We start from the raw sequence: 25000 nt of genomic DNA on the forward strand, positions 1-25000 counted from the left end.
CTCCCCACCCACCCCCACCTGCATAAAAAGGTGTAGAAATACATCCAGAATTCAGACTCCTCAACGCCCCCAGACTCAACAACCATTAACATTTTGTCTCCTCTTAGACTGTCTTTTGTCCTCATTAAATAAAATACCTCTCAGGTGAAAACTGAAGGGCCCTCTAACTGCTTCTCCCTAGTGACAGGCAGTTCCCACCTAGCACTGAGTTTTCCCTAGTCTAGGTTCTTTTACACATACTTATCACTCTCATTATAAAGGCAGGCTGTGCACACCTGCCCCCACCCTTCTCTGTGTGTGAGTGTGTGTGAGTGTACCTGCGTGTGTCTGTGCGTGTCTATGTCTGTGTGTGTGAGTGCCTGTGAGTGTCTGTGTGTGCGCACGCACACGCATGCCTGTGTTTTAATATGCCGTCTGGCTCAGATGGCCTTGAACTTACACTCTTCCTGCTTCAGCCTACTGAGTGCTGGGTTGGGGGGCTGTTAGTGGGACCCCCTGTGAGTGAAGTGGGACACATTGTGCTTCTTTGGATTGATATGGGGCCCCCTGCTGGTCAGGGGTCACCCCCAAACTGGCCTGGCCAGTTGAGCAAATGCCCTGGGCGTCCAGATGGAGATCATTAGCCTCATGTCAGGGGATTTAATATACAACACTGAATATCTCATGACCTTCTCATGGGGTCATCTCTAGGACAGTCACACATCAACCCACAACCATTATACAGCATGGTCCATCGCTGCAGAGGGGGGAAACTGAGGCACAGTTGTTCAGGAGCAGCCAAAGTTGTACCACCGGGAGGCACTAGGTCTGGTCTGAGAATCACGTGCAGAACTGCGACACTCCTGTTGGCAGCCACGTGAGGCTTCGGTTTGTTTGTTCCATCACTGGGACTGAACATTTTACATTTTTTTTTGTTGTTTTTTTTTTGTTTGTTTGTTTTTGGTTTTTCGAAACAGAGTTTCTCTGTGTAGCCCTGGCTGTCCTGGAACTCACTCTGTAGACCAGGCTGGCCTCGAACTCAGAAATCTGCCTGCCTCTGCCTCCCAAGTGCTGGGATTAAAGGCATGTGCCACCACCGCCCGGCTTTACTTATTTTCTTGTGAGTGTGCACAAATGCATGCCATGGCTTGCATGTGGAGGTCAGAGGACAACTTGTAGGAGTCAGTTCTCTGCTTTCCATCGTGTGGGTTCTGGGATCCAGCTCCAGCCATTAGGCTTGGAAGCAAGTACTGCTATCCACAGAGTCACCTACATCCTCTGTGGGACTTTTCAGATTTGTGAATTTACAAACCAGGAAAAAAGCCCCTTTGTTAGATTGTACTCTGCTTTAAGAGAGGTTTCTCTTTTTCCTTTCTCTTTTTTCCTCCCTCCCTCCCTTCCTTCCTTCCTTCCTTCCTTTCTTTTCTTTTTTTAAGACATGGTCATATGTAGCCCAGGCTAGCCTCAAACTCACTCTGTAGTCAAGGATGACCCTGAACTTCTAAGACCCTTTTGCCTCTACTCCCTGAGTGATGATGCATTATACCATGTACCACTTCATAGGTTGCTATGGTGCTGGGGACGGGACCCAGTGAGTGCTTTGTGCATGCTGGGCATACCCGACCCCTGGGGTCGGGTTCTGAGAATGTCCATACTAACATTACTGTGCTGGGACCAGGGCTTCAGGTAGGCATCCTGTGAGTGCCTGCCACAGAATTATGTCACAGAGGGGGCCTTCCCTCACCCCCACTACAGCGAGCTCTGCTTCCTTGGTACTGGTTCCCCACTTAGAGCTGATGCCACTTAAGATTCCGCATCAACAGAATAAAGGAGAGAGCTGGGTGTTGGGATTCCCAAGAGTGGAAGTAATGAGCTACGTAAAGCCTCTCGTGGGGAGGTCGGCAATATCCCATAAGAGGGAGCACGTGCGGTCATCTTGGACACTGGCACAGACTCCAGAGGATTGGCCGCTGGGCGAGCAGGAGAGGCGCTCTTCACACAATTGATGAGGGAGCCAGCCACGTGAAGCCAGGAGTAGGGAGCAGAGGGACGGAGAGCCGTAAGTGCAAAGGCCCTGGGTTTGGCGTGTTGAAGCAGAGAGGCAATATGGAGGCTGCTAGGACGGAGAGCAGTGAGTGAGGGAAAGGTCAACAGGAGCAGGTCACGTGGGCTGCGCCAGCTCCGGACGATGCACCAGCTCCGGACGCTGCGCTCGGCGCTGCGAGTGTTTGCTCAGTTTATTTACGTATTCATATGTGTTGTTTGTGTGTGTACTGCGTATGCACAATGTGTGTTTGCAGGTGTACAGGTGCACACGTGTGTAAGGGTGCATGAGTGTATGCGAGCATTTGGAGGACCCAGAGCGCCTCTCTTGTTTGCTTTCTGCTTGCTTTATTGAGGTGGGGTCTCTCGCTGACATTCGACCTTACCAATCCCACTAGTCTATCTAGCCAGCCTGCCTCGGGGACCCCTTTCTGCCTCCCCTGTGCTGACATTACCGGCGGTCGTCACACCAGCCTGGGCTCTTCATAGGTTCTGGGGACCCAACTCTGGGGCCCATGGTTTTGATGTAGGTGCTTGCTCTGCTGAGCCACCTCCCCAGCCCGTAGTTTGGGTGTTTTGAGACAGGGTCTCATGTAGTCCAGGATAGCCTTAAATTAGATATGTAGCGGAGGAACTTCTGAGCCTTCTGTCTTTATCTCTGAGTATGGGGATTATGGGTGTGCACCACCAGGCCTCACTGGATTTATTTTTAATGTGTGTGTGTGTGTGTGTGTGTGTGTGTGTGTGTGTGCGCGCGCGCGGATGCAGGGTTGAATGGATTTATTTAAAAATATATCTCTGACTGCTGTGTGAAACATGGATTATTCATTGGCAAGGGCAGAAGCAGAGAGGCTGCTGGGAAGGAGAAGGCGAGGGGGCTAAGGGACCCGCTTTCCTTGGGCTCCACAACATGAGGCAGTTTTCTCTTCCGGGTGGGCTTCATCACCTTTTGTGTCCCCTCAGGTCCCTGTCCCTGCCTTGTGGCTCAGCTCCATCTTCTGTCTAGGCACAGGAACAGCCACAGGTGTGTTTTTCAGGGGACAGGTGCCACCCCATGGCCCCTGCTCACTGAGCCGCACCGGCAGCGGTCTGGGGACCCAGTTTGGCTGCAGACTGCACATTCGCTGACTGACTGACTTCTTCCAGAGCTAGCCTACTCCTCCCCCCACTCCTTGCCCTTCATCTGCTCCCGGGGAAGGAGGGAGCCCTGCGGGTGGGGGAGCACGAGCCACCTCCGAGCTCTATCTCGGGGAAATAGCAGCCATCCATCATGACCAGCGGAGCCCATCAAACTCCACAGGCAGAGCTATAAATTGCAGGGACACCATGGCTTAGGGACCCAGGGAGAGAGGTGGGGGTGCGCCAGGGCTCATGGGAGTCTGTGTTCACATCCACCAGCCCCTTCCCACCCCAGCCACCTAGGGTTAACCATGATTAACCAGGCAGAGCTACAGGGGGCACCCCGCAGAAGCCCTCCCACTCCCGCTAGCCAACTTTGCCACCTGCCCTTGGATCCTCGCTTCAGAATCACCTGGGGCTGTCCTCCTCCTGCTCTTCTGGAAGCTTCTTAGCGTCTTGCTTTCCGAGGTGGCTGGTGTGTCCTTGGGGAGAGTGAATTTGCTATTTTAGCCTAGGAAAACATAATTAGGAAGGCAGCTTTGAGGCAAACGCCACTGTAATATGCATCCTACAGCCAAATAGCTATGATCTTTGAATTTCCCATCAGGCTTCAGCAGTGGCGGGGGACAGCTCTGAAGTTGGCGGCTGGCCGCAAGTACATCTGTCTCTTGCCTGTTCGCTGGATCTGCAGAGTCTGGGCTGGGGACTCCAGAGCTGGGGAAGGGTAGTCAGGAAGCAGTGAGGGACTGGATGGGGGGATAAGGACAGATGCCCTCTGCCTGGCCTGGCCCAGGGCTGTGAGGTGGGGCACCTGAGCCTAAGTCAGCTGCACACCTGAGATGACCCTATGAGAAGGGGATACCTGCTTGGCATGTGGAAAGACAGTTTTAAGGGTTACAGGTTCGTGCCTCTGTGCCCAACCCTCAATGCTAGGATGTGAGTGTTAAAGTGGGGAACTGCGGTTATAAATAGAGCCATAGCATAAGTGTGGAGAATTCTGCTTAAAGTGCAGGAAGAAGGCACAGCCACATTCTCGTTGGGGGGGAAGGGAGGAATAAAGCTTTTTTTTTTTTTTTTTTTTAACTGCGTTGGTGTCTATGTGGGGGTTGGGTTCAGGAACTGCAGCCACAGGGAGGTCAACCTCCTGGGGACTCCAGAGCTGCGTGAGTGCAAAGTGTTTACCTCTCAGGATGATAGCAATCTCAACAAGATGGGTCCCACTCTTCTCCAGTCCCACGCTGCCTGAGGCTCTGGGTCTGACCTCAGGCTCACTGACAGGGAGGCATTTTGGTAAACCACTCAAAGCTGGTCTTCTTTAGGGTTGGAGAGAGGCCAGGCTGGCAAGGAGCGACTAAGAAATAATGGTGATGTCATCGACCAGCTAGACCACCCGAGGAACAGACCCTCAGTGGGACAGGGAAAGTTGAAGGTAACCTGCAAGGAGCCAAGACCAGCGAAGAACCAAGTGTCCTGGGGACATCAGGAAGCAGAGTGGGGGTTGGGCCAGGAGGTCCAGGCAGCTCTGACTCCTTCCTGCTGTTTCTTCTCATCTGTGCTGAGATGGGAAGTCTGCAGAACAGTGGCCAGCGCTCACTCAGTGTATTAGTTACGTTTCTCACTGCATCGGCAACATACCCAACAAAAGCAACTTAAAGAAGGAGGAAGGAGCAGGGCAGCTGTGGTGCACGTCTTTAATCCCAGCACTTGGGAAGCAGAGGCAGGCGGATTTCTGAGTTGGAGGCCAGCCTGGTGTACAGAGTGAGTTCCAGGACAGCCAAGGCTACACAGAGAAACCCTGTCTCGGGGAAAAAAGAAGAAGAAGAAAGAGGAGGAGGAGGAGGAGGAGGAGGAGGAGGAGGAGGAGGAGGAGGAGGAGGAGGAGGAGGAGGAGAAAAAGGAAGGAAGGAAGGGAGGGAGGGAAGAGAGGGACAGAGGGAGGGAGGGAGGAAGGAAGGAGGGACTTATTGTGGCTTGCAGTTTGAGGGTACTGTCTGTCACGGAGAAGGTGTGGCCTCAGGAGGGTAAGGCTGCTGGCCATGTTGAGTCCACAATCAGGAAGCAGAGAGGATTGCTGGTGCTCGGTGTGTTTCTCATTTTTATTCAGTGAGGACCTGGGCCATGCGGTGGGCTGGGTGGGTCTCCCACCTCAGCTGACCCAGTTTAAAAACCCCCTCTATGTAGGAGACTCTAGAGCCCGTCAAGCTGATGAGCTTATTTTAGACTTTGGGGTGAATTGTCCTTTCTCTTCCCACTGAGAAAGGGACCGGTCAATCTCACACCATCTGTTTGCAACCTCTAGACTCACCTCAACAGGGGCTGAGGCTGGGGTATGTGGAGACAAGAGGAAGAAAGGTCACACTACAAGGGGCGTCTCATGTCCCATACCGTGTATGAGATTCAGGGAGGCACAGAGCAATCTGTTTCCCATGGTGTGTATTTGTATGTGTGTGTGTGTCTCTGTATGATTCTGCAGGCACCTAGATATGTAGGTTTCTGTGTTTTGAAAGCACTTTGTTTCATAATACAATTATTCCCAGTGAGCTTGCTGGCCAGCTGCAGGGAAATCGATGCTCCTGTTAATTGAATGTAACCCTCATAAATCACAGAGCAACTCGGAATTAAACCTCCTTCTCCAGGTGGCCTAGTGTGCCACCTCTGGGGTAAGGAGACTGGCCTGGAATTGATGATGACCTTGTGGGTTGTGCCTTTGGGGGCCTTGTTGGGGGCAGGCCTGGAAGGAGTTGAGGGTGGTCTGGTGACTGCAGATGTCAGAATTCCCTGCTTGGGTCTGCAAGTTGAAGAGAACAGAATATACCCTGGACTTCGGTCCCCAGAGTACCTGGGGTGACAGGCCTGTGATGTTACCTGTCGGCCGGGGTGCCCTAGAGCAGATCTCAGTATGAGCTTTGGCAATCGGGGAGGCTGGTGTCAACCTGTGCCAGCTTTCTCAACTTCCTGAACGAGGCAGGGTTGTTTGATGTAGGGACTGGTGTAGGGACTGGCATGTAGGAACGGACGGAGGAAGGTGTAGCCATCCTTAGCCTCCATGTGTCTGGTAGAGGCAGAGAGAAGCAGCCAGGGCTGGCACAGGGCACCATCCTCCCTCATCCCTAGCCTGATGTGTGAACCCAGGGAACTCCCTTTATTAGCTGTGGGACATTTCCCAGTCCAAGTTATAAAATAAAGGGTCAGCTGGCAGATTTGGGGAGGCTGTCCTAGGTCTTTGGGTCCTGAGCAGCCTGTTGGGGTCACAGTGCCCACAGGGTAACTAGTTTGCTGTGTTCGGCAGGCCCTTTTTCATTCGGGACCACATTAGCATGGCCCTGAGTCACAGTAGCATGTTGTGGACTTGTGGCCTGATAAAGCTGAGGGTGATGATGGGTGACCATGGGCAAGTCCTCCCCTTCACCAACAGCCTGACAATGTCCAGGCTACAGAGGACGGACAGCGGCTCAAACAGAGCTAGGGCTGCTCTTGGTCACAGAGCTGAAGAGGCTGAGCCAGCCGGCTTTGCCTGTACAGGAGAGCCAGGGCAATGGAGTAACCACCACATTTGTTAGGGGTGGACTTGAAAAGGGACCTGTGACTCTAGGCTGGGCTGAGTGGGTGCTGAGAAGGTCCTGCACTGTGGATTCCCACCTGGGGGTCTCCTGCTCTCCCCTCTCAAACTACCTGTGCTGCTCCGCTGGAGCTGCCCCCGCCCCCTCGTCCAGGTCGTCCTGATTCACAGCTGGCTCTCTGTCTGTGCAAACACCTCAAGAGGGGAAGAGCAGGAAAGGAAATATGCTACTGTCAGGATCCAAGGGCTTGGGCCAGTGCTCCATCGTGAGGAAGTCCTGTTGATGGCCCTGGGGGACAGAGGGGTTGTTTCTAAGGACACTCTTTACAACAGTTTTGGCTTGGCAGCCTGCACTGGGGACGGCTGTGCCTCAAGGTTTCGATCCTGTACCAGCTGACCTTTGCTTCATCCCCGGCTTTATGGAGTGTGGCTTCTGCTGAGTGACATGGGACATTCCTGCCTGTCTTAAACCTACCTTGTGGCACCTCCTGCTTGCAGGGATGAGAAGTCCTCTCTGTCTGTCTGTCCGTCCATCTTTATCCCAGCCTTCGACTATCTATATAGCTGAGGATGACTTTGAACCTTGATCCTCCTGTCTCCACCTCCTAAGTGTTAGGGTTCCAGCACGCCCCTGTGCCCAGTTTATGTGGGGATCAAACCCAGGGTTTGTGTATAGGACATGAGCCCTCTACCGACTGCACTCCGTCCCCCTCTTTTCTCTTCAACCCGGGTATTTCCCGGGTCTCAAATCTGGGCTTGGAGGCCTCATTGGAGGCCTCAGACCCTGCTTCGCTGCCATTTGTGGAAAAGCATCTCAGCGTGAGGTGCCTAATCGTCTATTATTTGAAAATAGAAAGCGCTGTGTGAATGCTAAGTCCAGTTAATAACAGTGGCGCCAAGTGATTTTGTTTGGATTGACTGGAGCTTGTTAAGTCCGATGGACGCCATGGCACTATTTAAAGCCAGTGCTGGCAATAGGTTTTATGCAAGAAAACCAAAACGCTTATTGTACGAGAGTTGCTGAATCATCCGGAAAAGTTCAGTGTTTTTCCCCGTGACTGAGCTTTCAGTACACTCCTCTGAGGGACAGGGTGTCTGCTTAAGGAGGGAGGAAGAGCACGTTGAGAGGACGGGGAGGTTGGTACAGCGGTAGAGCACTTGTCGAGCATGTGGGAGGCCGTAGGTTCAGTCCTCAGTAAATACCCACTCTATACTGAAGCGTTGCCATTCTGCCTCGGCTTGAACTCTCCAAGAACTCTTGCTTTTGATTCCTGAGTTTATAGGGGTTGTGTGATCCAACTCTCCCAGGTTCACACGGCAGCATGGGGAAGCCTAGGCCCTCTGGCTCTCTGCTTCATTGTTCCCAACAATCTAAATAATGTGTCCAGGCTGGAAGGTCAGCTGACCCCTCTGTCCCCCAATGAGAGCCACCGAGGCCACAGGACGATGCTTGGGTTTAGTGGGAGGAATCAGCTGGAAAGAGGACTTGCCACCCGCTGCAGCCTGACAAAAGTAGCTTTCTTTGATCAGCAGGTGCTGGTTGGCTTATGTTGTAAGGCGGCTACAAGTCACGTGGCAGAAAATAACTGAGATTTCACACACATTCCCTCCCAGTTCTGGAGCTGATGTCTGAAGCCAGGGTGTCCTCCAGGGCTCTGGGTGGGTCCTAGCACACAGCACAGCGGGTCAGAGCTGACCTTGGCACTTCCTGGCCTGTATCCCTTTCATGCCCACTTGTCCCTTGGCTTCTGCTGAGACACACATGGGAACACCCATTTAACAGATAGAGCACCCACAGCACAAGTTAAGTCTGTCCAACTCCAACATGGAGCTACGTATAGGACAAGGGTGACTCTGGCAGCTGCGTCATTGAAGGAGCCCATGCCCGCATAGGTGACAGCTCACAAAACCTTCCCCATCCCCACCCTCATGGCCATGCCTGGCTGGGAGGGTCAGGAGCAAGCGAAAGGCTAGGGTCTCAGTTATTAGATTTAGTATTACCCCTAATCCAGAAAGATCTCGTCTTCTCTAATCTCAGAGACCCTATTCCCAAATAGGGCACATCCCCAGGTTATCAGAGAATGTGAGTTTGGGGAAATAGATGCTGCTCAGCCAACAGTCATGGGTCTCTGGGCACACACCCATACTGGCAAGGTTGGTCTCTGTCTGAAAGCCATCCTGCTCCTGAGGGTTCCAGCCTCTGCTGGGGAGCTCCGGCAGGTCCTGTAGCACGGGGAACAGTGGGGTTCTGGGAGGGCAGATGGAGAGACACCTACGGGAAGGTGGCTTTGTGGCAGTGAGCTGGCTTCATTTCACACCTCCCAAGATGCCTGGCTGGTCCCTGTGTGATTCGCTTGGCCCTTTCCTCCTGGCAGGAATCCTCAGCATGGTCTTGCAGTCCCACTTGTCAGCCCATTGATCTGGTAGACATGGAGGCACCACAGTCTTGTGTGCTGGGGCTCCCCAAGTCTCAGCCTGTGTCCTGGGCCACCTCTTACAGTCACTTCAGCCCTGGGTTCAGTCCCGAGCAACACAGAAACCAGGCATGGTGTGCATGCCTGAAATCCCAGAACTTGGGAGGGGAAAGCAGTGTTCACCCAACAGAGATGCTGTCCTGTCCCTGGCTGGTATGGAAGATGGCACGGCGCAATCTGCCTTTGGAACATTCTCCGTCGCCCTCTGTGCTCTTTATTAAGTGAAGGGAAAAGAGGATGGTGCGCCTGACGTGGCAGTTTGCTACCCAGGGCCACTACTTCTCTGGCAGGCAGCTCACCCAGCCTGTGAAAGGTGAGCTTTGCATGCCCAGGTGGGGTGCAGGTTAGAAAGACCCTTCATACACTTTCCATGCCAGGTATCCATGCAGACCAAGTGCTTAACAGGAATAAGCAGAGCTGAAGGAGCAGCAGTATGTGTGTGTGTGTGTGTCTGTGTATATGTGTGTGTCTGTATTTGTGTGTGTGTATGTCTGTGTGTGTCTGTGAATATGTGTGTGTCTGTATTTGTGTGTGTGTATGTCTGTGTGTGTCCGTGTATATGTGTGTGTCTGTATTTGTGTGTGTGTATGTCTGTATGTATACTTCTCTGTGTGTGTATGTGTCTGTGTGTATGTTTCTGTGTGTGTGTATGTGTCTGTGCTTGTGTGTCTGTCTGTGTTCGTGTCTGTGTCTGTATGCGTGTCTGTGTTTATGTGTGTGTATGCCTCTGTGTGTGTTTTTGTATGTATCGATGTATGTGTGTATATGTGTTTGTGTCTGTATCTCTCTCTCTGAATGTGTGTGTGTGTATGGATGTGTCTGTGTGTGTGTGTGTGTGTATGTCTGTGTTCGGGTCTGTCTGTGTCTGTATGCGTGTCTGTGTTTATGTGTGTGTGTATGCCTCTGTGTGTTTTTGTATGTATCGATGTATGTGTGTATATGTGTTTGTGTCTATCTCTCTCTCTCTCTCTGAATGTGTGTGTGTGTGTGCGCGGGTGTGTGTGTGTGTGCATGTATGTGTGGGTGCGTATGCAAAACTGTGAAGCCAGAAGGCGAGGTAAGAATCAAAGCAAGGTAAGAATCAAAGCAAGTGGAGTTTAAGTATTGAAAGCAAGTGGCTTCCTGGAGAAGGCCCGGGGCTGTGCTTGACAGGCAGATAAGGCCAGCAGAGTGGGAGCTGTCTCAATAGCAGCTTTTGCCATGAGATAAATACTTCATCTAACAGCTAATACGATTCCCAGAGCACTGGCCAGTAATCAACAAGGAAATAAATTCTCCTAAAATCAAAGCAGCCCCATACTGATGGAGAAAAATAGAAGGTTTAATGTCCGTGTCCAGGGCTCTTCCAAGGTCCAGGGAAGTGGGCTGGGGATGTGGCTAAGTTGGTAGAATGCCTGCTCAGCCCTGGCTTCCCCAGCACCACGTGGACCAGACACAATGGTGCTTGCTGTAAGGCCAGCATTTGGGAGGGGAACGCAAGAGGATCAGAAATTCAAGGTCATCTTCTACTACATAATAAGTTTAAGACCAGTATGGGCTGTGTGAGACTGTGGTGGAATAATGGAAGGGAGTTGGAAGATGGCACGGTGGTAGAGCACTTGCTGCTCAGCCATGAGGACCAGAGTTCAGATCCCTGCTCCCAATCTAGGTGACTCACAAATAGCCATAACTCCATTTCCATGGAATCTGCAGGGAGCTGCACACACACACGCACACACACTCACACACATGCACACACACACATGCACACACATTCACGCACACACATGCACACACACACACACGCACACACACTCACACAAATTCACACACACATGCACACACACACACGCACACACACTCACACAAATTCACACACACATGCACACACATTCATGCACACACATGCACACACACATGCACACAAATTCACACACACACATACACACACATGCACACACACACATTCACACAGACACATGCATATATAATTTATTAATTTATTTGAAACATGGCCTCACTCTGTAGCTATGGCTGTCTTGGAACTCACTGTATAGAGCAGGCTGGCCCTGAACTCACAGTGATCTTCCTGTCTCTGCCTTCTGTCTTCTGGGTGCTGGGGTTAAAGGTGTGTACCAGCACAACCAGCAAATAAAATAAATCTTTTTTTAAAAGAATTATTTATTTGTTTTATGTATTGGAGTACACTCTCGCTGTCTTCAGACACACCAGAAGAAGGCATCAGATCTCATTACAGATGGTTGTGAGCCACCATGTGGTTGCTGGAATTTGAACTCAGGACCTCTGGAAGAGCAGTCAGTGCTCTTAACCTCTGAGTCATCTCTCCAGCCCCTAAAGTAAATCTTTAAGTTAGTGAAGAGATGGCTCAGAGGTTAAGAACGCTTGCTGTTCTTGCACCCAGTCCTGGGGTGTCTGAGACAAGTGGGTCCTTGCTGCTCAGCCCATCTAGCCAATCAGGAAGCAGCAGGTCCAGTAAGCAACTCTTCCTCTATGATGTGGAAAACAGGAAGATGCTACACACCACACACATACTCATAACACACATATGCAGAGACACACAATCACACATAGGCAAACACACACCAACACAGAGACACATACAGTATTACACACACACACACAGAGACATACACATATAGTAACAGACACACCATACTCACACACTCACACACACACACAAACATACTACACAGATAGACACACACAGACATACTACACAGACATACACTCACATACACACACATACACAGAGATACACAGTCACACATATACACACACATACATAGATACACACACACTCTATACACACAGACATACATGCACACACATACACACTCTACACACACATAGACACACATACGCACTCTATACACACACAGACACACATATACAAACACACAGAGACACACTCACAGTCACACACACTTTTATACACACAACCATAGCACACAGACACACACACTCATATACACAGACACACACACAAACATACACACACACATATATATACACACATACACACAGAGACACACCACACACACACACCACACAGACACACTAACAAAGACAGACACACACCAGACAAGGATGGGTTCTCAGGAAACCAGTGCTAGTTCACTGGTGGACCTCCAGGTTGCTGGTGTGAACTCGTCTTGGTGTGAACAGACTCAGATGAGCTGGCTGTGTCTAGCAAAGAGCCTCTGTCCCCCGGGGGTTCCTGCGCTCATCCACTCACGGTCTCAGCAGGAAGACAGAAGTTTCGTTGTCTGCCTCAGTCCCAGGTGCTGTGTCTGACAGACTCAGAACACAGTAAACACAGCGGACTCGGCAAAAGTGTGCTTTCCTGCAGTGTTCAAGCTGTGAGTCGGGTGGAGGCAAGCTCAGCTTCACTCCCACCTGGTTTCCGCCATGGCCGTTCATGGGTTCATCTCTGGCTCTCCCCTGTCCTCTAGGCTCACCCCTGGGGCCAGCCTCATAGAAAGGATCCAGGCCATTGCCCAGAATGTGTCCGACATCGCTGTGAAGGTGGACCAGATCCTGCGTCACAGCCTGATTCTACATAGCAAGGGTACGTCCCAGCCAGAACACTGCCCCGTGTCCCCAGAGGCCAGTGCCCTGAGGAAGTCCCATTTCTCTGGTAATGCTTGCCTAGTTCTTGGAGGCCTACTTGAGGCTCTCAGTAGGGACCTGGTTTACCTCACCCTGGCCGGGGGAGCCTATGAGGTGCTGTGTGGGTTGTTGGCTGTGGGGGTCAGAGTGGACTGCTGTGGCTCCTTTGGGTTTGGGAAAAGCCGGAGGCGGCTGCCCATCTGCTGCTCTCAGGAAAAGCAAGAGTATATTTTGTGGGGAGCTCGGGGTGTGTCCATCTGCGAGGCCACTCTGGAGCTGTGTGTAAGAGCTGCTCTGAGCCTGGAGGAGGCTGAGTAGATGGAGTAGAGTAGCTCGCTCAGACACCACGACTGTGAACAGGAGGGGTGACCACTGCTCTGTCCTACCACAGGCCTCTTCACCTTGCTCCCTCTCTTGGGCTACCTCCAGGCCCCAGTGTCTCAGTAAGCCATCTTCTGTTTTTTGCAGTGTCTGAAGGTCGGAGGGACCAGTGTGAAGCACCCAGTGACCCCAAGTTCCCTGACTGTTCAGGGAAAGTGGAGGTGAGGCCTAGGGGGACCTCCCTGAAGAGAAGATGCAGGGTGGGGGCCAGACAGGTGGGAGGCTTCTCCTCAGGGCTCTGCCCAGGCCAGCTCAGCTCCGGATTTCTGTCCCAGCTGGACTCTGTGGCTAGGTACCTAAACCAGCACAAGCTAGTGGCAGCCAACCTCCGAGAAATGGATTTTTCCACGGATAATCAGCCCAAAGACCTTTGGGGCCTGTCATCTTCAGGGGCCTGAGTCTGGTCTTGGTCCCCTCTGCCCAGCTCACAGCTTGTTGGACCAAGAGCCCTTCCTGATCACCTCCAGGGGGCACTTTGATGGCATGATATCCGTGCATGAAGAGAACTGATCCACAGCCTTAAAGACAGCTCCTCTCTAGGGGTGACCCTTTAAGAGACAGGCTGTGGGGCTACAGAGCCCTCCTTAGAGATCACATGGAGCCCCTGTGGAAAGAACTTCCCTGGCCCTGGCCCCACAGAGGATGCCTTATGACCCTGCCTCTGATTAAGATGAGGAGACAAGGGGCACAGGGCCTGTGGCTGCAGAACCTCTTGATCTTTGCGTTGGTGCTTGGCCTCTTAATGTCCACCAAGTCTCAGGCCCGAGGCCCTCCTCTGTGAGGCCTCAGGGAAGCTGATGTACTGTTCTGATCCTCAGTGGTAGAGGGCTGGCCCAGTTGTATGTCTCTACTCTTCTGCTGCGTCTTTAGGTTAGGGCATGGCTCACAGCTCCTTCCCGACCGGGGAGATCTTGGGGACCTCATAGCTGGGGGAGACTATGAGGGGCTGTGTGGGTTGCTGGCTGCCTACCCAGGCCTGACCTTTCTCACAGTGGATGCGTGCCCGCTGGACGTCTGACCCCTGCTACGCCTTCTTTGGAGTGGACGGCACCGAGTGCTCCTTCCTCATCTACCTCAGTGAGGTGGAGTGGTTCTGCCCCCCGCTGCCCTGGAGGAACCAGACAGCTGCCCGGAGAGCCCCCAAGTCCCTTCCCAGAGTCCAGGTAGGTCTAGACTGTATATCCTCAGGGACAGTGGGAGGGAGCCTCACTCCTGCCCCCCCACCTGGCCACAAGGAATGGGGCTCCCAACTCTGCTAGCTGAGGGTCCCCAGATCACCTTCTATGGAATCCAGTACAGGGAACTTGCTTGGGAGGCAGGTTGAAGTCCCGGAGAAGTCCCTTAATGGGTTAGAATAACAGCAATAATAGCTGTCATGTACCGAGGGCTCTCTGAGTGCATAGCACTGTATTTATCCTTCTGTGGGTAGATGTAATGGGTGAAGATTCATGGACTTGGAGAGTTAACAGGTTCAAGGCACCAGTGACCTTGGCACCACTCAAAAGCAGTCCGCCCCTGGTGATTCAGAGCTGATTGGCTCCCTGGAGAGCTCGGGGGTGGGTGGTCTGGAGTGCAAGCGGAGCCTTCCCCGCTGATGCTGGAGCAGGCACCCACCTTACAGTAGGTGGCAGCTTCTGTCCTGGGACGCTGGGGATGGGATGGGGATGGGATTGTCAGGGACTGAGGGAGCTGGCCTGTGGCCCCAACTTAGGCTATGTTCCGGAGTAACCTGTCCCACCTCCTGGAGCTGATGGGCAGTGGGAAGGAGTCCCTCATCTTCATGAAGAAGCGAACCAGGCGGTTCACCGCACAGTGGACCAAGGCTGCCAAGTACCTGGCACAGAAGCTGGGGGACATCCGGAGGGACCAGAAGCAAGTATGTTATCCTTTCAGGGAGTGCTTGGATACTGTGCTTACAGCACTGGGGATCCAGGCGGGCGTGGGGCTCCAGGTGGGCGTGGGGCTCCAGTTGGTGTGAGGCACCAGGTGGGCGTGGCCATGAGGTCCAAGTAGACACAGTTCTAAGTGGACATGAGCCTGTGGTTTCAAACAGGCATAGGGTTTCAGGTGGTCACAGGTAGACAGGGAGTTCTGGCTGGGCATGGTGCATGTCTTCGAACCAGTGACATTAGATTCTTTTAACTCAATTCAGGCCCAGGACTTGAGGTGACAGGGTCAGGATGGATGGTTGAACCCCTAGTCCCTTCTCAGACTGAGCCAGGATGATCAGCCCCTGAAGGTCCTGCATTCTTGGGACATTTTCATTGTATCAGGCAGAAAGGTTAAGAGTCTGTGAATAACAGACTGAAGAAGGATTGTTGGCACATCTGTCCATCCATCTGTCCATCCATCTGCCCATCTGTCTACTCATCCGGCATGCTTGTCACCTTGCTCTGTTTCTTTCAGAGCCCTTGTCATTTCATAAACCTCTGCCTTGTCTGCGTGTACTGTTGTTCACTCTTCCATCTACAAAGTACGCTCCGCGAGGCAATCACACAACTGACGACACCTACAGCCCCAATGTTCAGGGTCTAAAAGCAGCCAACCAGGCCTGGCCTGGAGACCCTGTGTGCTGTGGATGGTCTCTGGGGTGATCCTGAGCATGGGGTGTACAGACCTAAGAGCTGCTGCTCCCCTCTGACCCCTCCCTCTATGCCCTGCCCACCCAGATCCTTGTGCACATCGGCTTCCTGACAGAGGAGTCCGGGGATGTGTTCAGCCCGAGGGTGCTGAAGGGCGGGCCTCTGGGGGAGATGGTGCAGTGGGCAGACGTTCTGGCTGCTCTCTACGTGCTGGGCCACAGCCTGCGGATCACAGTCTCCCTGAAGGAGCTGCAGAGGTGAGTGCCAGAGAGCCTTCACATCCTGGTGGGGTGGGCATGGGAGGAAGGACAGCCTGACCACCCGGCTGATGCTCTGCCTGCGGGGCCCACAGCCTGAGGTGGCTCTCTGTCAGATTCTGGTCCTCCCTGGTTCCCTCCTCCTCCAGCTTGTCTGCTTCCCGTTCCCTCTTCCATGCAGACGTCTGTTTGTATTTAGAATCCACAGAGGGAGTGTGTTTGCGTAGCAGCAGTCTGCAAGCTCTTGGCCTTTGCCAAGAGACTAGGGTCTGGGTTTGTGCTCACAGGCTAATGCGTAATGTCTTGAGAGAGGAGTCGCCATATGCACGTGAGGTATCCCCGCCTGTCTTCCTGGTGGGCTGGGAATAGTCTTCAGGCTGTGTTTTTGGAGCTAGACTCCCTGGGCATCCTATGAGGGCACTAGGGTTGACAGGTGATGCTGACCGCCAATGCTGGGCTTGTTGAGGTCCTTCTGGACCCCGTGCTTGGTGGTGAAGAGAGTCTAAAAGATTGTTTGAGTGTGAGAATAGGGGGGTAGGTACGGAGAGAAAGAGCTTGCAAAGGAACTGGAGTGTGTGTGTGTGTGTGTGTGTGTGTGTGTGTGTGTGTGTGAGAGAGAGAGAGAGAGAGAGACAGAGACAGAGACAGAGACAGAGACAGAGACAGAGAAACAGAGAAAGACAGACAGGCAGACAGACAGAGACAGAGATAGAGAGAGAGAGAGAGAGAGAGACAGACAGACAGAGAGACAGAGAAACAGAGAGAGACAGAGAAAGAGAGACAGACAGACAGACAAAGAGAGACAGACAGACAGATAGGCAGGCAGTCAGACAGAGGGGTACTAAAGGATAAGTGTGTGTGCATGTGTGTGTGTGTGTGTGTGTGTGAGAGAGAGAGACAGAGACAGAGACAGAGACAGAGAAACAGAGAAAGACAGACAGGCAGACAGAGAGAGACAGAGAGAGAGAGAGAGAGAGACAGACAGAGAGACAGAGAAACAGAGAAAGACAGAGAAAGAGAGACAGACAGACAGACAGATAGGCAGGCAGTCAGACAGAGGGGTACTAAAGGATAGGTGTGTGTGCATGTGTGTGTGTGTGTGTGTGAGAGAGAGAGAGAGACAGAGACAGGGAGACAGAAACAGAGAGAGACAGACAGACAGACAGAGAGACAGAGACAGAGAAACAGAGAGAGACAGAGAAAGAGAGACAGACAGACAAAGAGAGACAGACAGACAGATAGGCAGTCAGTCAGACAGAGGGGTACTAAAGGATAGGTGTGTGTGTGTGTGTGAGAGAGAGAGAGACAGACAGACAGAGACAGAGACAGACAGACAGACAGACAAAATCAGATAGGCAGTCAGACAGACAAACAGAGGTGTATTATACATATGTGTGTATGTTTTGTGTGTGTGTGTGAGGGAGAAAGACAGACAGAGACAGGCAGAGGCAGAGACAGACAGACAGGTAGACAGAGGGATACTGAAGGATAGGAGTGTGTATGTGTGTGTTTGTGTGTATGTTGTTTGTGTGTTTTGTGTCTTGTCTAATGTCTAGTTGGGGTAATATTTTTTATCTCTCATCTGTTGGATGCAGGCATACATAAGCTTTTTTTAACTTTATTTTTTATATTTCTCATGTGGCATTGGATACATACCAAGGTACATCTTTTAGATATACTTCTCAGTGTACTTAATGCAGTTATGAGGCACCGGAATAAAACGACCCACCGTGCTGTGGCCATCCACCTTAAGACAGAGGAGAGTGCCAGGGACATGTGTCCAGCTATACCTGCCCTCAGCCATCCGGGAAACCTGTGACTTGAATTCTGTCTCGTGGGCTAGTGTCATTGAATCAGGGGAATGAGGAAGTGGGGGCTGGGCTGTGTTGTTGAGAGGGGCATTACATGAGCCAGTGTTTTGGAGTGTCACACCCGTGGCCTGAGTCATTGTTTATGGTCATGCTCTTCTGTGGGCATAGTAAAGGTTAAACGGTTTCTCTAGAGCAAGTGACAAGGACAAGAGTGGACCCGCTTTGAAGGGGAGAGAGATGATGGGGACCCGAGTGAGGCTGCATGCCCACAGTACCTACAGGAAGCACCAGAAGCGGGCTGTTGCCAGCCAAGAAGCAACCTTGACATCCCCAAACACCAGAGAGCGGGGGACTAAAAGGACCCAGTGGGGAGTTGGCCCACAGCACGGGGACCGGGCCCACAGACCAACTCCTGGGTGCAGGGAGGTAGACCGCAGTTCCTTTCTCAGGCACCTCGGTGGGCATTGCTGTGTGCTCAGTTGCGTGGGCCACCTCGGTGCTGAGATCTGCCTGCCCTGCACTGTGCCTGCTTTGCTCCCTCATGCAGAGAGCTCAGGAGGTGCGCTGATGAGGGTGCTCTGACTCTAACCAACGTTTGCAGATAATCTAGTGACCTTCCCCTGACCTTCCTATAGAAAAGTCACATGGTTCATGGAGAAAGAAGGAAGACCCCAGACCCAGGGCCAGAGTCTCAGATCAAGTGGCACCAGCAGTCTGGTGCAAATTCAGGCACCCAAGGTTGCAATGAGACACATGCCAAGGAACTCTCATTCTAGGCTGTGGTCTCCAAAGACCCTTGGGAGCAGGGGACATCCTGTTGGGTTTACCCGCACCTCCCCCTTCTCTGGTGGCCTCCCACTTACTAGACAGGGCACTCAGCCTGATTCTTCTTTTCTGACCCACCAAGCTCTGTGCCAGAGAGGTGAGCTGTCCTAACCTTACTCCAGGGAAAAAAGGGAGAATTTCTTCCATCCACCCACACAGAACCGTCACCAGGCCATCCTGCTGGAGAGGGGCAGAGAGACTGCAGGCCTTCCCAGGGCCCGGGGAGGAGGCTGGTGTTTGGTTCGGTAGCTCTGCTCTAGCCCTTGCTAGAGGGCTCTCCCAGCTCTCACCCTGAGTCCTTCCCTGCCCAGCTCCCCTGTCCACTTCTGGAATGGGATGCTGAGCCTAAGGCCAGTGCCCAATGCCATTGCCCATCCATGGCTGGAGCAGTGACCGTGGGCTTCCTGGGTGTGGAAAGGACTGGTGACAAGTGACCCAATTGAAAACCACCCACCTGTAGCCATTGCCTTGCTAGTACACACACTTGTCTGTGCACACACATGAACTCACTTATGCAACATATGCATGCATATGTGTATAACCCCCCCACACGCACATTCATGTACATACACTTATGCATGGAACACACTCATACATATGCATATATAACACCCATATGCATATACATACACAAACTTATGCACGGAACACACATGAATATGTGTGCACCGTCCACATTCGTGCACATGTGTGAACTTGTGCATGTGACACCCACATTTACACACATGAACTTATTGTGTATGTAACACTCACATGCATAAATATGATTGTCCTTGCACATACAGTGCACACTATTCTCACCCATGCACATATGTATGTACCACTTCATGAAGACACATACATACTCACTTATATGGGTATATACGCTCACACCTAACTCACACACATGTCCATATAGCCTCTGCTCTCATGTGCACACGCATGTTATATACTAATGCATGCTCACTTGTGTGCATATACGTATTCAACACACAGACTGTACCCTCCCTGCCCCTCACCAGAGACTCAGTCCTTTCTTTCCCTCAGGTTTCAATTCCTGACAGGCTTCTGTGGATCTCAAGCCCAGGAGAGGTCTCATGGAAAGGTCACCCCTTCCTTCTCAGAATTAAAGCTCAAGAAGTTGGTAGGCCTGGCTGGGCCTGAAAGCCCTGGCCTTGGTCTCCTGAGGGATGTAAGTGTGGCCTGGGCAGACACCCAATGGCTCCTGAGGTCCCCTCAGGGAGATGCTTTGAAAACCTGATACAACTGGAAACAACTAGCAGTCAAAACAAACAAACTCTCCTTCCCAGGGGCGGCCCAGCTCCAGGATTAACAGTGCCAGCCATGCTGGGTTTGTGGTCAGGATGAGGACCCCAGCTGCTGCGGACACCTGCCCGCCTCGCACACACAGCACAAAGCCCCCACTCTTGGCACCCTGGCTGAGTGAATCTCTCCAATGGTCATGAATGCTCGGGTCAAGACGCCACAAAGCTCAGAGCTGTGGCCTTTCCCAGCAGCCTCTCTAAGTGCAGCCTTGGGGTTGGGAGGCTGGGAAACCATAGAATGGGGCTGGCTTTGCCTGGCTTATGCTAAAGGGCTGTCCTCTGTGTACCTAGGACAGGGCCAGAGGATGGGTTATGGCCTGGAATGGAGCTTAGCCTTGGCAGATTTGTAGGAGTGTGAGGGCTCTTCCTGAGGTCCACTCATGGCTGGAAACGCTCAGGATCCCCTTGGCTACAGGGCCTGAGAGAAGGGTGATGCCCAGAGTGGGAAATGTGGGCAAGGAGGAGCCCACTGAGCTGGTTTAATTTTGTCAAATGATACAACTGTAGTAACCTGAGAAGCAGTAACCCCACTGAGGAATTAACAAGATTAGATCTGCCTGTGACAATGGCTGTGAGGAGTTGTCTTGATTGGGAATTGATGTGGGAGGGGCCAAGCTCACTATGAGCAGTGCCATCCCTAGGCTGGTGGGCCTGGACTCTCTCTGTGTGTGTGTGTTTTGTGGTCTCACACTTTGTTGGATATAAAGACCCATTTTTTCCCCCACTGCAGTTGTAAGATTGACAGGTGTAAAAGCTGGTGGACGCTGAGCTGTGGTCTTCAGTACCCTGTCCCTCTGGCACTATAGAAACACAGGCCTTTTATGGTGGAGGACAGTTGGGACCTGCTGGGTTTTTCTCTGGTTGTGGTAACAAAGGCATGATGGCTAGGCGGCTTAAAAGGGGGCTCTCCTGGCCCTGGGGGCCGGAAGTCTGAGACCTGCTGTTCCAGGCTATGTCCTCCTGAGCATCAGGGAAAGGACCATGGTGGGGTGCTCCTTGGCATGTGTATGCATCAGCCTTATCCCTGCCTCCCTCTGCTTGGCCGCTGCCCTGCATGTGTGCCAGTCTTCAACCTTCACCCATTACAAGGACTCGGTCCTAGCTGGATATGGTGGTCCACATCTGTAAGCCCAGCACTCAGGAGCCAGAACTGAGAGGGGAGAGTTGCCCTGAGTTTGAGGCCAGCTTTGGCTACAGGATAAGAGGCCCTGTGATGGTTGGTTGCAATTGTCTACATGATAGATACAACCTAGAATCTCAATGAGGGCATATCTATAAAAGCTTGGCACGTCTGTGGGGGGAGGTTGTCTTGATTACTTTAATGGATGTGCGAAGACCCAGCCCACTATGGGCAGCACCATTCCCTAGGCCAGAAGTCCCAGCCTGTTTAGGAATAGAGCTGGCACAGAATGAAGCCTTTGTGCACTCGTTCTCTCTGCTCTTGATTTATGAGCACAGCTGCTGTAAGCTTCTGCCTCGACTTCCCCATAAGGATGGACTGGCATGGCAGGCAAATCAACCCTCTCTCCACAAGCTGTGTTTGGTCGGGATTTCTTATCATAATAAACCGAAACGGGATATCTTATTATAACAAACCGAAATGAGACTAGGACTGACCCTGGCTCATAAAATAAAGTTAGAGACACACCACAGTCACATGAGGGAAGGCCTAGGTGACTGGCCCAAATTTCTTTTTAAAAAAGAATGTTTTTATGTATGTGGGTATTCTGCCTGCGTATATGCCTGAGCACCACATGTGTGCCTGGTGCCTTCAGAGGCCAGAGATCCCTCTGGAACTGGAGTTACAGATGGGAGTGAACTTTCATATGAATGCTGGGAATTGAACAGGGGTTCTCTGTAAGAATGGCCAGTGCTCTTAATCAATGGACTATTTCCACAGCCTTCATTTTGTCCTCTTTGTAAAGACACTGTTTTCAAATGAAGATACATGCTGAGAAACTGGTGGGGGTGGGGGAGGCAGTCAGTATGCAACATGTGAACCTTGTGGGGGTGGGGACCAAGGCAACCTGTAACAGTGTAGTCAGCTTGGATAGGCCTGGAGAGGAACCATTGGAAGATGGGATTGGAGGCATGGTCACCTGTTATCCCTGCAGCAACAGCAGGAAATGGGAGTTGAGGGCCACTGCATTCTGAAAGCGCCCTTGGCTGCATTCAGACCCTGTGTGGCAGGCACCGGGACAAAGACACGGCTTCTACACTGGTTGTAACTCATTCACAGATGTTCCTGCCAGGTGTCTCGTCCGTCCACTGACTAACAAGAAGTCTGGATGGATGAGCCAGCCAGTTTTTTCTCTGTTCCTCGTGTTTTGGCGTTTTAATTAACCGGCTCACTGGAGGGATGTCTGGGGCAGTGTGCAGAATCCACATTTGGCTCTGGTGCATCAAGACATTTCTAGATGAGGAAGGTGGTGTGAGAGAACAACTCCCCGTGAGACGCGCGCAGCAAGGGGATGTCAGACACCCACACCTCCCTCCAGCAGGGTGTGCACAGGAAAGGAGATGTCAAGCTGGGCCCCCGTCCCCAGGAGCACCCCTGAGCATGCTCTCGAAGGCCTGTCTCCACAGTGGGTGTGGAGAGGGAAGCCTTGCCCCTTCTGCCTGCAGAGAATTGGCAGTGCTGGCCAATTTTATTTGCATAATTTCAAGTATTAATAGTACATGGCATGAGGAAAAACGATGGGCTCTTCCTCCATCCATGAGTGAAATTGGGTTTCGTAGAAAATTAGTTGACTTAACTGGTAAGTGATGGAAGCACGAGAGGGGCGCGCTTCAACAAGGAAGCTGAAGAGGGAGAACGCTGGCTGTCAGTGCGCAGGCGCAGTCAGGCAGGGAATCGTTTGCTCGAGGGTCCCGCCCCTGGGTTATCAGAAGCGGGAACTGCATCTTGTCTGCCTTGTGTGCTTGTCTTGGCCAGCTGTGGCAGGCAGGCAGACTTCTCTTTCCCCGTGACAAATACTCCAGAGTAACACTTTAAAAGGAGGAACGACTTATTTTTAGCTCATGCTGTATAAGGATCCAATCCAAACTCTGCTGGATCCATTGATCTGAGCGTGAGGTAAGGCAAAGAGCACTGTGCCAGTGCGAAGCCAAGGCTGGGGCGTGAGGTGAGGCCGAACATCGTGGTGAAGGGAGCGTGTGGCCGAGGTTGCTCATATCAAGGCTCCTGGGGAGCAGAGAGCAAGATAGGAAGGGGTTGGGGAGATGGCTCAGTGGGTAGAGTACTTAGCTCGGTGTGAGGAGCAGAGTTGGCTCCCCAGAGCCCAGAGCCACGGAGCCTGTCTGTGATCCTGGTGCTCACGAGGTGGAGACTTGATCCCTGGGACAAGCCGCCCAGCAAGGCTAGCTGTGGTGACGAGCTCCGGCTTCTAGAAAGTGAGCCGGGCATTGAGGCACACGCCTTTAATCCCAGCACTCCGGAGGCAGAGGCAGGCGGGTCTCCGAGTTCAAGGCCAGCCTGGTCTACAGAGTGAGTTCTAGGACAGCCAGGGCTACACAGAGAACCCCTGTCTGGAAAAACAAAGACATAAAATAAAATAAAATAAAGTGGAAAGTAATGAAGAAAGATACTTGATATCAACTTCCAGCTTCCACACATATGTGTACACATGTGTGCACTCACACATGTGTGAAAATGCACACACATGGGTAACGTAATGGCAGGAAGGGAGGGAACACTGCCTTCACGGCATGCTGCCAATGACCTCCTTCTCCCAACCAGGCTCTGCCTCCTAAGCATTCTACCACCTCCCAAAATGGTACCACCAGCAAAGGAGTAACCCTCTTCAGACCAGAGTCTGTGGGAGACACTTCCTATCAAGTCGAAGCACCGACTGTGACAGGTCCTGGGGTTTGAAGCTGTGCAGATCTGGCTATGACTGTCTCAGACTGTTCTCAGCCAGTGGGACATGGCCCAGCTGTTTCTGAGGAGATAGAACCAGAGCTGGGCAGTTGACAATGGCGACTGGGTAGAGCTACTGCCATTCTCTGAGGGGTACTGTGGTTTGTCATCTTGACACAATCTTGAATCGCCAGGGGAAGGAGTCTCAGTGAGGGGTTGTTGAGATTAGGTTAGCCTGTGGACACAGATGTGGGAGGTAATCTTGATTATGCCCACTGTGGGCAGCATCACTCCCTAGGCTAGGGATCTAGTGCAGAAAGCAAGGTGAGCGCCGCATGCATGCATGGATTCATTGCCCTCTGCTCTTCCTGTGAGTTCCAAGTTCCTACCTTGACTTCCCCACAGCGATAGCTGTAACCTGGAATTACAAGCCTACTAAGCCCTTTGTCCCTTAAGTTGCTTTTGTCAGGGCATGGTACTTCACCACAGAAACAGAAATGGGCCTAAGAGGGAGGGGGTCCTCAGAATTTATGTGTAGATTTGCTCACCACAGTCATGTGAGTGGCATTTGGAGGTGGGGTCTTTAGGATGTACTCAGGGTTAGCTGGGTCCCCAGCATGGCATTAGTGACTTGGTAAGAAAGGAGAAGAAACCAGTGTTAGCACATTGGCTGTCTCACCAGATGACAGCCATGTGAAGAAGCCGGGCATGGTCATACTCATGCCTTTAACCCCAGTGCTGTGGAGGATAGAGGCAGGACTTATGGCCACCAGCCTCACTCCAGGTTCCCTGAGAGACTTTTGTCTCAAGGGACATGCTAGAGCATGACACCTGATATCCTCCTCTGGCCTCCACATGTATGCAGGTATGTGCCTGCATATAAGCGTGTATGTGTGTGTGGTTGAGTGTGTGTGTGGTTGAGTGTATGTGTGTGTGATTGAGTGTGTGTATATGTATGTGTGTGTGGTTGAGTGTTTGTGTGTGTGGTTGAGTGTGTGTGTGTACTGTGGTTGTGTGTGTGTCTGAGTGTGTATGTGTGTGTATGGTTGTGTGTGTGGTTGAGTGTGTATGTGTGTGTATGGTTGTGTGTGTGTGTAGTTGAGTGTGTGTGGTTGAGTGTGTGTATGTGTGGTTGAGTGTGTGTGTGTGTACTGTGGTTGTGTGTGTGTCTGAGTGTGTGTGTGGTTGAATGTATATG

General features: G+C 52.0%; 1 protein-coding gene across 1 annotated transcript in view; it reads left to right on the forward strand.

The window, feature by feature from the left end:
* Positions 1–25000, forward strand: part of Mgat5b (alpha-1,6-mannosylglycoprotein 6-beta-N-acetylglucosaminyltransferase B) — a 69418-nt gene that overhangs the window by 14810 nt on the left and 29608 nt on the right. The window contains exons 4-8 of the mRNA XM_031352750.1: positions 12627–12742; positions 13252–13325; positions 14157–14327; positions 14876–15040; positions 15834–16003. Coding sequence (XP_031208610.1) covers positions 12627–12742; positions 13252–13325; positions 14157–14327; positions 14876–15040; positions 15834–16003 — 696 coding nt within the window. The remainder of the gene's footprint in view (positions 1–12626; positions 12743–13251; positions 13326–14156; positions 14328–14875; positions 15041–15833; positions 16004–25000) is intronic.

Source organism: Mastomys coucha, unplaced genomic scaffold, assembly GCF_008632895.1.
Source record: "Mastomys coucha isolate ucsf_1 unplaced genomic scaffold, UCSF_Mcou_1 pScaffold5, whole genome shotgun sequence".
Lineage (NCBI taxonomy): Eukaryota > Metazoa > Chordata > Mammalia > Rodentia > Muridae > Mastomys > Mastomys coucha.